This window comes from Cuculus canorus, chromosome 1, assembly GCF_017976375.1.
Source record: "Cuculus canorus isolate bCucCan1 chromosome 1, bCucCan1.pri, whole genome shotgun sequence".
Lineage (NCBI taxonomy): Eukaryota > Metazoa > Chordata > Aves > Cuculiformes > Cuculidae > Cuculus > Cuculus canorus.
This window is the reverse complement of record NC_071401.1, coordinates 78247682-78261471: the sequence shown is the minus strand read 5'-3', so window position 1 is coordinate 78261471 and position 13790 is coordinate 78247682. Positions and strand designations below refer to the sequence as shown.

General features: G+C 40.2%; 1 protein-coding gene across 1 annotated transcript in view; it reads right to left on the bottom strand.

Annotated features, from left to right (window-relative positions):
* The window catches only part of EGFL6 (EGF like domain multiple 6), a 40770-nt gene extending 37131 nt beyond the window's left edge, over nt 1–3639 (bottom strand). The window contains exon 1 of the mRNA XM_054056978.1: nt 3550–3639. Coding sequence (XP_053912953.1) covers nt 3550–3617 — 68 coding nt within the window. The 5' untranslated portion in view covers nt 3618–3639. The remainder of the gene's footprint in view (nt 1–3549) is intronic.
* Between the last annotated feature and the right edge of the window lie 10151 nt (nt 3640–13790).

Below are 13790 nucleotides of genomic sequence, written 5' to 3'. Positions count from 1 at the left end.
CACTTCCTACTACATGTCAGGTAGCTCCCAAAGAGAAAGAGAAGAGCTTTTGTTAAGAGGACAGTTTATATGCATTTGCTCTTATGCTACTGTCCATTAATATTCTGAGTGGTACACAAGAGTACAAACACAGGTGAGGACTGAGAATCTGGAAGAGCACTGAAGCACCAGAATAATTCCTACCTACTTTTAAAATACATAGTCTCACAGTGTTGCCTGTAATGATACAAACATACACTGAATAAAGTTACATCCCATTTACTTAGTTGTTGCTGAAAGTGTTCCTCACTGAAGTAATGTGAAGATTATGAACTCTGTCTCCAAAGGAGTTGTATCGATTCAGAGAAAGGCATTTAGATGCTGGCCATGACCAGGTAAGCATAAAAATATACACATACATTGGTGTGAGTAGCATACAAAATACATTCTGTTATGTAATGTGAAGACAAACCTTAAACTACTACACAGTACCTTTGACTTCTTGAAGTGATTCACTTAACTTGATATTTAAAAAAGAACATGTATGTATGTATTTACAATAAAATGTGTTCAGAAAGTTCACCTGCTCCACTCATCAAGTGGCTAGGTAGACCTTCCAGTGGAGCGAGGTTGGAAGATAGGCTAGGACTGATATCCCCAATAGCTTAAAAACACAAACAAATGCAAAGGAAAATATTACAAATACAATAACAGGTGAAAGAGGAGGAATAGAGCACACCTGAGTGTTCATCCTGCTTGTCCAACTGACTTCCCCTGCCACTTCCTAGCCCCCCTTTTTGTTGTTTCAGTCTATAAAATAAGAAAACAGTTTTACATTGCATCAGTTTCTGAAAATTAGTTTATGACCTAGGGAAATCCAACCTACTAAAAATGTCTGTATACCAATGGACAGACAAAAATTTCAACTAAAATAACTAGACTGTAATCCTCGTAAGTAGCTGTTTTACCAGTAACAGCTAAAATAAAAAGGTAAAAATTCCAACAGCAAAATACGTTGTCATGTTCTCCTGACCAGTGATCATCAGTGGTGTAAGTCCTGTCTGAACTGAATTATGTGACAGTAACAGATGCAGAGGATGAGCAAGCAAGTCTTCAAAAGCCTGATGCTACCAGGTTAGTAGATAACAAAGACAGGTATGGTTCCATTTAATACAGTTGTTTGTTTTCAGGTCCTACTAATACTATTTTACTAACATTTTCTCTGGAAAGCAACATTTATAAGCCTTTTACCTACTTTTTTTTCTTTTTTTTTTTTCCTCTTCAAGACACAGCTGCTGAATAGATTTAGGACATTGTTTCCAGGAGACCTCTACAGGACACTTTTGCTCAGCTCTTGTGCACACAATAGCTGACTGCTGCTGTGGGTGGGTTGTGTGTGGGGAGGTCTCAATTATATTATTAGCAGCTTCCAGTTAAATTGAAAGGCAGGATATTATCCCTTTATCTAATTTTCCTTTTTTAAAAAAAAATCTGGATATTATTGCTAGCAACTATCACCAAACCTAAAATTATGATCAACTAGTATATTCAAGAAGAACAAAAAAGAGAACATCTCACAATTTAACAACTTGAAAGACATTCCTAAAAAAAAACCTGTTGTGAGTGCATGCCACACAGAGATACTTTGGAATACTTTGCCAAATGAAGTCACGAGGAGGGGGTTGTTGTGTTGGTTGGTTGACTTTTTTGATTTTGTTTCTTTTTCACACAAGTTTATTTATCTTGACTTCCTTCAAGAAAGAAAGTTTACCTATAGTCATATTAAACAAAATGAGAAAAGTGTCATCTATTATCTTTTAATTATTGTGTCTTGGATATCCCTTCAGCCAGTTTCAGCTTCACTACGAGCCCCTCCCAAAATGTCAAATGAAGTTTAGTCTGGGCTTGCAGAAGTTCCTTTAAGTCTTCTTGTGCCCATCAAACTCCTTAAAAGAAGTGCTCAGAACAGAAAAGTGCAGACATGAAAAAACACACTTCTAAGAGACAAAAATCATCATAATTAATACAGTTTTTTTCCAAATTTATTCTAATTTTTACTGTTTCTGGTTCCTTCTTCCTAGCTATTCAGAGCAAGTAAGATTTGTTTCTCCTTTTAGATGAGAAAAGTTTCTCATCTGAGACTCCCATCAAGATGCTTGAAAATCTCTTCTTTCCCCTTTCTCCCAATGGAAAAGGCAAAGGGACAAGCCTGGTAGAAAAGACAAATACCACCACTATCATGCAACATCAGCTTGGACAAGAGAGGCTGTAGAGCAATTTTAGTTCCAAAGGTTGTAGATTTCCCAACCTACTGGGAAATAACATCATTTTTACTGGATGTATCACATTTGGCTTCAGATAACCCCAGGCCATGCTTTCTTCTGGAAGAAGATAACACTCTTATTTTGTTTTTGAAATACACACATGAAGAAATAACTAACATAAGCATTAAAGTGGAGACCTGCTTTAAGAGAAAGTGTGTTTTCTATAAGACTAGGCGAGAAGTTTTATGAACTTCCCGTTCCTGAAGAGCTGACCACTGACAGCCCCATTGCGTGTTGGAACAGCACGCTGCCACTTGTTGACCATAAACATTCCTGCTCACAAATCTGATCCTAAACAAACAAACTGCACAACATCTTTAAGGCTTCATCTCCAATTGCCGTGGATTCTCCTGTCACTAGCTGCTACCTTGCTGCAGCACTTGTGCATTTTGTTTGCTTCTGGAGAACTGGGAGAAGGAAAAAAAGTTTGAACTGGAAATAATGGCTTTATTTATCCTCTCTCAAAATCTCATTCTGTTTCTGGGGCATACCCTTCTCTGCAGAACATAATCATAGAATCATCAGGTTGGAAAAGACCTCTTGGATTATCGAGTCCAACCATTCCTATCTGTCACGAAACCATGTCCCTGAGCACCTCATCTACCCGCCTTTTAAATCCCTCCAGGGATGGGGACTCAACCACCTCCCTGGGCAGCCTCTGCCAACGCCCAATGACCCTTTCTGTGAAACATTTTTTCTTGATGTCCAGCCTGAACCTCCCCTGGTGGAGCTTGAGGCCATTCCCCCTTGTCCTGTCCCCTGTCACCTAGGAGAAGAGGCCAGCTCCCCCCTCTCCACAACCTCCTTTCAGGTAGTGGTAGAGAGCAATAACGTCTTCCCTCAGCCTTCTCCAGGCTAAACAACCCCAGCTCTCTCAGCCGCTCCTCATAAGACTTGTTCTCCAGCCCCCTCACCAGCTTCGTTGCTCTTCTCTGGACACACTCCAGAGCCTCAACATCCTTCTTGTGGTGAGGGGCCCAGAACTGAACACAGTACTCGAGGTGCGGTCTCACCAGTGCCGAGTACAGGGGCAGAAGGATTGTCACGGGAGGCTTATTTTAAAGCAGACCAAAGCCTTTCTCCATGCGGTCACAGATGTTCTCACCATCCGGATCTTCGCTAGAGTACTGCAGTTATCATTTTCCCTAAGAGCAAAAGACCCCCCCGTGGGTGCGACTCCCGCACGGGAGCCCAGGAGAGCCCGCGGAGCCTCGGGCTCACCCCGCACCCGCCCCGCCCCGCTCACCTGCCCGCGGCTGCCACACCGGCGGCGAGGAGGGCGGCGAGCAGCGCGCTGCGGGGCGCCGGCACCATGGCAGCCCTCGGCGGCGGAACGGGAGAGAGGGCGGGCGGCGGGACCGGGCTCTATAGCCGGGCGGGGCGGGGCGGGGCGGCACCGCCTGCGGCAGCCATCGCGGAGCGGCCCGAGCGGAGCGGGGGGGGGGGGTGGGGGGGGGGGGGGGGGGAGAGCTGGGAGGGGAGAGAGTGGGGGGAGAGTAGGAGTAAATGGGAATAAAGAGAATGGGAAGAAAGGGGAAAAGGGAAAAGAGGGCTGGAAGGGGAAAGTGGGAGAGGAAAGGGAAAGGGAAAGGGAAGGGGAAGGGGAAAAGGAAAGGGAATTGGAAAATGGAAGGGGAAAGGGAAAGGGAAAGGGAAAGGGAAAGGGAAAGGGAAAGAAAATTGGGAAAGGGAAAAGGAAAGAGAAAGGGAAAAGGAAACAGAAAAAGGGAAAGAAGGGTAAAGGGAAAGGGAAAGGGAAAGGGAAAGGGAAAGAAAATTGGGAAAGGGAAAAGGAAAGAGAAAGGGAAAAGGAAACAGAAAAAGGGAAAGAAGGGTAAAGAGAAAAGCAAAGGAAAATAAGTGAAAGAGAGAGAAGGGAAAAGGAACTAGAGAAAGAAAAAGGCAAAGGAAAATGAGGGAGAGATGGGGAAAGGAATGAGAAAAAGAAAGGGAAAGGAAAGGGAAGGGGAAAAGGAAAAGGAAAGAGAAAGGAAAAGGGAAAGAAGGGAAAAGGGAAAGGCAAAGGAAAATAAGTGGAAGGGAAAGAAGCGAAAAGGAACTAGAGAAAGAGAAAGGCAAAGGAAAATAAGTAAGGGACAGAAAGGAAAAGGAACGAGAAAAAGAGGGAAAGGGAAAGGGAAAGGGAAAGGGAAAGGGAAAGGGAAAGGGAAAGGGAAAGGGAAAGGGAAAGGGAAGAGGGCGCACTGCCAGGTCTCCCCAGGCGGAGTGAGGGCAGACTGGAAGACTCTTCCCCGCGGCTGTGGGCATGGATCCACGATGTGTTCCCCCAGCGAAAGACATGTCAGCCCAGTGGGCGATATGGCCCTGCATCCTCCGTCCCATAGCTGCCCATGGGGTCAGGACTCACAGGCCCCCACGACTTGTGGTGGCACCTCCACCACGGTCTTCCAACACAGGGAGGTGACATCAGCACTGAAAGATTTTCAGGTTTTGCCTTGCAGTTGCAAGCCAAACTAAGCTGCTGGGGTAGCACCTGCCCCTGGGCTGAGTTTTTATTTAAGCTGCTAATGCTAACTGGTTATGTTATTCTTAGAATCATAGAATCATTGAGGTTGTTAAGGACGTGTAAGGTGATCCAGTTCAACTGTCAGCCCACCACCACCATGCCTACTAAACCATGTCTCAAAGTGCCATGTCTACATGTCTTTTGAACACCTCCAGGAACAGAGACTCCACCACTTCTCTGGGCAGCCTGTTCCAATGCTTGACCACTCTTTGGGTGATGATTTTTTTTCTGATATCCAATCTTTTTGGCAAAAAAAAAGGATATTGTGTCAAAAAACATTGACTCTATTCCAAATTTCCAGATTCTACAATTAACAATTTTCCTATTTCCAAGCTCTGGAGAGCTGTTGAAAGCAGCTCTACTACATTGAGCATATGGAGAGGGCAGCCAGAATCAGCAGAGATAGCACAGAACCCATACAAAGCAGGAGTCACCTAGTCATGTTTAGTGTTGTTATCAAAAGTATCTGCATGATGGCTTCTGAGTCCATTTGTAGTTGGACACATACAGAATTACACCGAGGAAGGTAAAGAGTAGCTGCTACAAAGCCTTTGACACAGTTTCTGTACTTGAGAAACTGGCTGCCTCTGGCCTGGACAGGCGTACCCTCTGCTGGGCTAAAAACTCTAACCTTCAAGAACCTAAAAATTTCATAGGATCCAAATTTCAACTATCCTGTTTGAAAATGCCCATGAAGTGATTTTTAAAGGCACAAGTGAAACATGCTTTTCTCTTATTTAAAACTATCGGGAAGTTAGTATCTGTTTCCTACTTATAGGGGCTTTGGCAGAGGTTTACAAAGACCTTTACTGACTGCTCTTGCTAGCAACTGGTCAGGTTCCTGGTGGAGAAACAACATCTTTTGCATATGTTGCCCTCTTGGCTTTCATGCTAAGTGCATTTTGTGACTCAAGGTGAATGGGGTGAATGGTAGTATCAGCAAACAGAAAGAAAATTAAAAAATAAAAAAAAGAAAACAAAATGAAAACTGAAGCTGACAATTTTTTAAAAGCAAAATTATTTTTCAGGGCCTTTTATGACTGTCAACATTCCTGCTATCTTAAAAGTTAGCTACACTATAAGGTAGTTATGGTAATTATGAGAATGTTTGTGTCTCTCACATGACTGTTTCCTTCTTTATAATCTCTGAATCCAGATTCTGGGTGGAAAAGTTATTTCTTCAGATGAATACATCCAGGTGATTAAGACTTTGAGACTCCTTATGCACTTCAGTATCCTTATGGTGTATTTTGCAAAGCGCTGGGAAATGCACCAAATTTGCCTTTGGTTAGGTTTTGGATCCTTAATGCTTCTAGAGTGAAGTCTTCTCTTCACGTAAGAGGTATGGAAAATTCTTTTGAAAATTAGAACTGCATCTTTTCATAAGCACCTGACATTTTAGGGAAACTTTCAGTGGTCATGAGGCACCATGATGACTGCATTGAGAAGGGAGCAGCTGGGCTTTGCATTACAGGAGGAAGCCAATGGTTTAAAGACTCTTCTCTGTCTGTATTTTTCTAAGTGACCATATGTAGCTTGAGAGCAATCATATTTTTGAGAGGCAGGATGCAGAGCTGCTTCGAATTCATTAAACCTCCTCTGCATGTTAAAGTACTCAGTTTCTAGAGCAGGTATTTTATCATCTTGCAGTTGAAGTTATTTGCAAACTGAGTGAAGGTTTATATCTGTGAAAACAGTGAAATCCCTTTAGTCCACAGAGATGATTAAGTTATGTGAAGACCATCTGTTATGTGTATGGCCATCTAAATAGCTTTGGACAGAAAGCTCTCTCTATAGCAGCGTAAGTCCAGTTTGAAAATGGCCAGCGACTAATTTTCCCATGCAAATGTGTACTGTTTTCTTTGAAGATCTTCATGGTTTCATGTTGCAAAAACATTTGGTCCTGTATTCTCAGCTGACCGACTGTTGTAGCTACAATGCTAGCTGTCAAGATTATGCTTCTCTTGTTATATGAGTTACAGGTCCTCTCTGTGTTTTATTAACTGGAGTAGGTGTTGGTTTAAGACTAATTTTTCTTCTGCTGGAAATATCAATTATCTAATTTCTAAGTAGGAGTCATAAAATACAAATGAATTTGAAATATAAATACTTTGGCAAAGAAATCTACATTAAACTTTGTATAGAGTGAAAAATAGCTCAGGGCATTGAGGATTGAAATATTGCTATAATAGCAATCCTGACCATGTCCCTTTTACTGAAATTTCCATGGGTATTGCCAGTAATTTCAGATCAAACAATTTTCTAGTTTTCATGCAGTATAATAAACAGAGGAATAGGAGCAAACTATTCATTTCTTGTTCCCATGAATCATTCTATCAGCCTTAACAGACCATTTTGAAACACTAAAAAGTCATGAATGGAACTGCTGAATTGGGTTAGAATCATGATTATGAAATGAATTACGTGGTTTTTTTTTTTTTGTTTTGGCTCATTGAGTCTCAGAAATCATTCATTTAGTACTGCTTTAGGCCATCTGGAGAAACAAAACTAAGTTGAAAGTTTAAATTCTTGCAGCCATTTAGCTAGGATTTGAGGCTCTTGGAAAACTATCAAATAACCAGAGATTTTTGAAGCTTGGTAACATAGCTTCACTGAGACTATGCACATGAGGAAAAGTTGGTAGACTAATTGTTAAAAGTAGAGCACCAGTATTAGCAAATCTCTGCCTCCGGGAAAGTTGCATTAGAAACTCAACTTTCTTTTCTATCCGACGTTATAAAATATGCCCCCAAATGGGCTGTTTGCATTCCTTTGATATTTGATGGCATTTTTTAGATTGGTACCATGTCTAAACTCAACCCTGTAGTTTATGGGGCAACGCTTGCTGAATTCTGTGCAGCAGAGGGTATGGATCCATTGACATGATCACCATGGATCCCAGATACCGCTAAGAGATCAATACCTCTAATCAAATTCTAGTTTGCATGAAGGAATCCTTGTTTCTGGCCATAATAATGGCAAGCATAAAAATATAGTGTTTAGGAAATACTTTGTACTTTGTTATATTAAATAATTAAAAATCATGCACTCAAGATGGTGGATGGCCTAACACAACATTAAAAAGAGCCTGTTAAAATTATACTGTCATGTAGTAGTTCACTTTTCAAAACATAAGAGGTTTCATATGCTAGGTTTATGTTCCACAGTCTGGATTTCCAAGTGAGCTTTATCAAGTTATTTGGCAGTAGGGATTGAATTGCAGGGTATGGAGGCATAATTGATCACTTGTTCAGGAAAACACAAAGAAGAACTCTGACAGAGTTTATTTATTCATATAAGGCTAAGGTCAGTAAACAAAAGGAAGACAATATGGAAATAATGAAATATCTGCAGGGATAATGGATAAAAATGTGTTGGAATGTGCAATCAAGGCTTTCTTTGCTGTGATCTCATTCTCTGATATGGACTTTCATTACTTGTTCAATTGCATCAGGTGTGCTTTTGGAGCACATCTTAAAGTCTCAGGTAAAATCCATGACGTCTGTTTCATTAGGTCAGTGTGAACGTAAGCATGCTGAAGAGATTCAGTCACAAAATTTACTTAAAAATTGCAATTCTGATTTGAACTAAAATGCAGGCATAGACACACCATCTGTATCTGCATTATGGTCAGTACTGGTATAATAATAAATAAATATTTGCTATTTGGAAACATTCTTTCCACTCTTTCACATCCTCAGTTTTTTAATCTGGGCGTCAACCACTTTTTTAAATGTAACTCCTTACATAAACTATTTCCTCTTCCCTAGACCTTCAATTTCAATGCTTAAAACTATGACTAAATAATTTTTCTAAAAATAATGCCCTGTTCCTAAAATAACTGTCTTGTTACATATACATGTAAAAAGTGTTTTTCACTTCTAGAAATCCTCGAGGTGAACATTTTGGTCTGTTTTCACTCTGTCACAAAACAGAGAGTACACAGCGCCTTCCTCTAGATGGCAAATGACTTCTTGCTTTGTTTGCTCCTCTTAGCCTAAATAATCTCGATATGACTTTCATTGTTAGTGATCAATCTGCTTTTAAATGGAAACTGGCACTTCCTGTAGTGTATCCTACTTGGAATGAGATTGAGTGTACCTCATGTTTCTGATCATTTTATATGTCTATAACCTCCTCTTGAGTGGGATTTTTCATTTTTGCTTTTTTGTTTTCTTCTCAGATATCTAGTTTCTATCCCTTTCATTTGAAGTTACCCACTAATATACCTCTAGAAGCTACCCTTGTGGTATTAGTCTTCCACTTCTGCAGATTCTCGTAATTTGTTCCTGGTTCTTTGCTGATATTACTGGGGTCACCCCAAACATCTAGCCAGAATAAGAAGTGTCAGTGCCTGTGAGATGATTTTGGTGCATTGCTCTGATGGGTGCTCAGTTCTTTATTCATATTTATCGTGGGCAGAACAGAAACCGTCAATTAATACTTTGCATGCATTCTCCTTCTAATTAGTCTCAAAAAATGATCAAAAAAAGAAAGAAGAGGGGAAAGCAAGGCAAAAGAAATGATATCTCCAAAGTTTCTGGGCTCCCAGGAACTCCTGCAAAAATATCTCTCAGCCCTTGAGTATGCAAGAACTTTCAAGTACGACATACTTTGTAATCCTTCTTGTGACATCTTCTGATGCTTATAAAGCTGGCTATAGAGTAACCAAACATTCCTGCAGCATCTATAAATTATGAGACAGATAAAAAGCATGAAACATTTTCTGATTGAATTTGTACTAGGAAAGGAAGAGACTCACAAAGATTTCATTGCTTTAATGCTTTAGCGCTTTAGCTACTGCCTAGCAGCCATGCAGGAATTATTCAGATGTCTAGAGTCACATTGAGTAAGGTACTGATACGTCAAATGAGAGTTTTGGAGTTTGGAGTTTGGTCTTATTCTTCAGCTGAACTTTATGAAATTCCTTAACATTTGATCAGTGTCCTTCACTACCTGTTCTCTTAAATGTTATGACTTCTCCTGCCTTTGCATAAATCATAATGGAATCCACTGAAGACTCAACAAAAATAGAACCAATGCAGAATTAAGTAAAATGAAAAAAAAAATCTAAATATGCAATATCTTATAAAACTTAGTTTGTTTTTCAGTAATGACTATTCACATAAACATTCAGTTGATGCAGTTTCATATATACAAGTGCACACATTTCATTCTTTCTTGTGCCAATGCTTTTGAAACTGTTTATCATTGGCTCTGGTCACAGTCTGAGATCTAGGTAAAAGACTTGTGTTTCGTGCAGAATCAAGACTGTTCTCTTAAAGCTGATCTGCTGTTTTGCTCCCAGGGCTGGAAATCTTCGCACGCTTTTGGAGTTCAAATTTATTTGTTTCCTCTGGTAATCTTTCATCACTCAGCATTTTTGTTACGTGTCAATCTGTCTTCCGGAGCAGCGCTTAATCTTATTGCTCTATTTGCTGAGTAGACACCTGTCTCTTTGGTCTTAACCACTCTGTCTTGGAATTTTTGCTTTGACATGTATTCCTCTCCTTCAAATATTGCATGTGAGCCAGTTATTTCTTAAGCCTATATACAGAGATGTATTATTATGGGTATTTTTATAACAAACATCTGTTTAACATCTATATGTTACTAATATGCACAATGTAAAGCTAAGCGTATGCCTTAAGTCCCTCCAGGAAAATATGTTTTTGGTTTCTTAGCTGTGTACATACTGTAAATAAATTTGTATTCTGAAGGCATAGTGTTTGTGTCCAACTGTCTTTCTCCCTCATCCAACCCTGCTCTCCTTTCCTTAGAGGTGGTTATTCGGAAACATCTGCCTTCTATTACTTTCTGTGTCAAACAGAAAATAACCACAGTGCTCATTAAGAAGCTTCCATGTTTACCCTTTGCATGACAGCTTTCAGAGAAAGCCTCCTAGCTTTTTCCTGAAGAGCTTTGTTAATTTTCTCAATGTAAACCCTCAAGAAGGCTTTCTGTCGCTCTTCCATGATGTTTGGTTGCTTGTCTGGAAGCCCGATGTCTTGAAATATCCCATTTTTATACTCTTCAGTCTTGAAGTAACATTGGGTGGTGCATTTACCACAGTAACTGGAAAATTACTGTTGTTAAAATATTAGCTGTTGTCTTAAAACTTATGCAACATTTCAGAACCTCCTTGGCTGCACCACTAACAAGCAGCTTGTACCCATGAATGCATGGCATGGTTCTAAATTAGCTCACCCAGCTGATGAATGTTTGAAACCAATGCAGGTTTCTGCCTGCTAGGTAGGTGCTCTTTCGTTTGATCTACAGTTACTTGTGGTCTGGGTTAAGGGAGATAGAACAGCTCTGCTCTTTCTCATTGTCCAAGAAATGTTGAGGAATGTATGTTATAGGAAAAAGTCCGTAATGGAAAAGGAAGCTGATAACATTGTCTTGATGAATATTAATATCTACAAGACTTTATTATCTGATATAAAGGCTTTTGAACTCTTTTAAATCCTTATAGGACAAGTCACCCTTGCGGGCCTGGGTGGACAGTGTTAGTATAAATGCTTATACAGAGAAACTCTGAGTGGTCTGACACTGTGTATGATACAAAGGACCAGGGACATTGGCTACTGAGTCCTGGTCACAGCTCTGGAGTTCTTCATGATGGGTACTGATAAACTAGTATTTGGACAAATATTTCATGTCCCTTTAGGAACACTGTTTTGCTATTATCCTCCTTTTGTGGTAATAAGAAGGAATGGTGAATATGATGTCATGTAGCCTTGTTGCCATCCATTCTCCTGTTCTGAGAGTATCTTCCCTTAATGAGTCATTTCTGCTGTAGTTTTATCACACGGCACATTTTCTGGGTTTGACACATTCCTCAGTGTGGTTGACTGGAAACTTCCTTCTTCATTAAGTTATCTTTTTTAGCCCTTGTTCTGCTGTTTCTCCTGGTGCTCTTTCTCTCCCCCACCCCCATTCCCCCCTTCCATTTGTATTTAATTCTTACTATACTCAATACTTCTGTTACGCGTCTCTATGTGCTGGCTACTGTTCTGGGTAAAACTTTGAATTAAGGACTTAGGCATTGTGAATAAGTGATGCTCTCCCTATACCACGAAAAGACAAGAGTTGTATGTGTTTCATTAAAAGAAAATATTATGGCAAACAACACAACTCAGAAAGCCGCATAACTCTAAAGCTTAAAAAAAAAAAGCAGAATACAACCAAAACCCACACCTGCTCTTAGGTAGAGTCACATACAAAAAAAAAGTACCAGTATGAATGCAATATCTAACAAGGAGAGACCATCTCTCTCTCCCATTCCGATACTACCAGCTGATAATGCTAAGACTGAGAAAGCTTTTATGTTTCAGCTTGAGGATTATCTTTCTTTGAGGAGGAAAACAATGATATCGTTGTCCCTTGAGTATACTGAAATGTTTGTTTTGACATTAATTTCAATCAGCTATTGAAGAAATTGAGTTTCTTCTTGGTTGAAGCAGCAGCAACTGATATGCCATGGTTGGGAACTGCACTAGCAGCTAGTAAATGCTTTTGTGTCCATATGTTTCTGAGGACAATAGGAAGCTGTCTATCATTTTGCAGCAGTCTTCCATTTCCAATACTGTTATCAGTAAAATAGACATGTTTATTAAACTTAAGTATAAATCATATGATATGCAGTTTGTTAAAAAGTAGAGTCTGGCCTATGGGAGGTATCCAGTGCTATAGTCAGTGGTAGAGAGCTCTGGCGATACAGGAAGCTGTGCAGACCCTGTGGTTATATAAGCAGCAGGTTGCATGGAGAAGGGGGGGTAAAGGGAAGAAGATGGGTTGTGATCCATAACTTCTTACTGCCCAGGGAAGACTTGGTGTTTTGCTCAGCAGAGGGAAGGTAAAAGTAAGAGCTTTAGAATGTTAGAAATGTTTTGGTTCAGTGTTTGAAGTGGGCTGTCTTTGTCATTGACCTGTATGTGGGAGATGGGCTTTTTGTTCTTGAAATTAATGCTATTTACAGTACAAGTCTGTGCAGTTAATGTACAGAGAGGAAACATCGTGTTTGCATCTCTTGGAATCAGAAACCAATATACAGTGTCCTGCTTCTCCTCAGCAGCCTGTTGAAAAGAGTTAAGTTACGTCTCCTGGCTTGAACAAGTGTGGTCTCTGGAGGAAATCTCTTCTCTAGAAACAGAGCTGTATGGCTTTGTATTACAGAGTGTTCACTGGTTTCTGGAGGAGGATTATAAGACTGAATAAATGCTAATGTCTCTCTGTGTTTTAATATACGTGTTCATTCTGGTTCTTTTCATTTAACTGAACATTTATTTTGCAGGTGTGCTGCTGATTGATTCAACAGCCCCATGTGAAAAAGAACAACACGAAATACAAAGGGGAGAAATCCCAGCCATAGCAGTGCAGAAAACTGTGGTCTGTTGTGCTGTTGCAATGTGTACATTGTTTTTTTTATTTCATAACCGTGTGTGTTTTATTTGCCTACACTGCAGCTCTTAATTTAGAAGTGAGTAGATTGGTTCCTGTGCTTTGGGGACATTCCTGAGAAACTTCGGCCTTTGAACCTTGGTCTATGAAAGGAAATAAATGACTGAGCACGGATTTTGTGACTCAGGTCTGTGTAGGAATGTTATTCTAGATTTCTTGAACAACTAATTTACAGAAGAGGTCACTCATCAGAAATTTTCATTTTTCCTAGGTTCTCTCAGATTTTTCTTTTTGTTCCTTTCTACTTGAGGATGAGATTGATTTGTACTTCTGGCTGAGGAGGATTTCTGCAGGGAATGAGAAAGCTAAAAACCTCCTTGTGTCTTCTAACAAGTCTCATGTTCAACAAAACACAAAAATAAATGACTGATGAATTCATGTGGTAGACACTCGCTTTGGAAGTTTGATATTTAGGGAATGTGTTCTGCCAGCCTATCAACTATTCTGAGTGTAAACGTGACGCAGGGAATCAAGGTGGGAGCAAGTTGGCAGAGAGG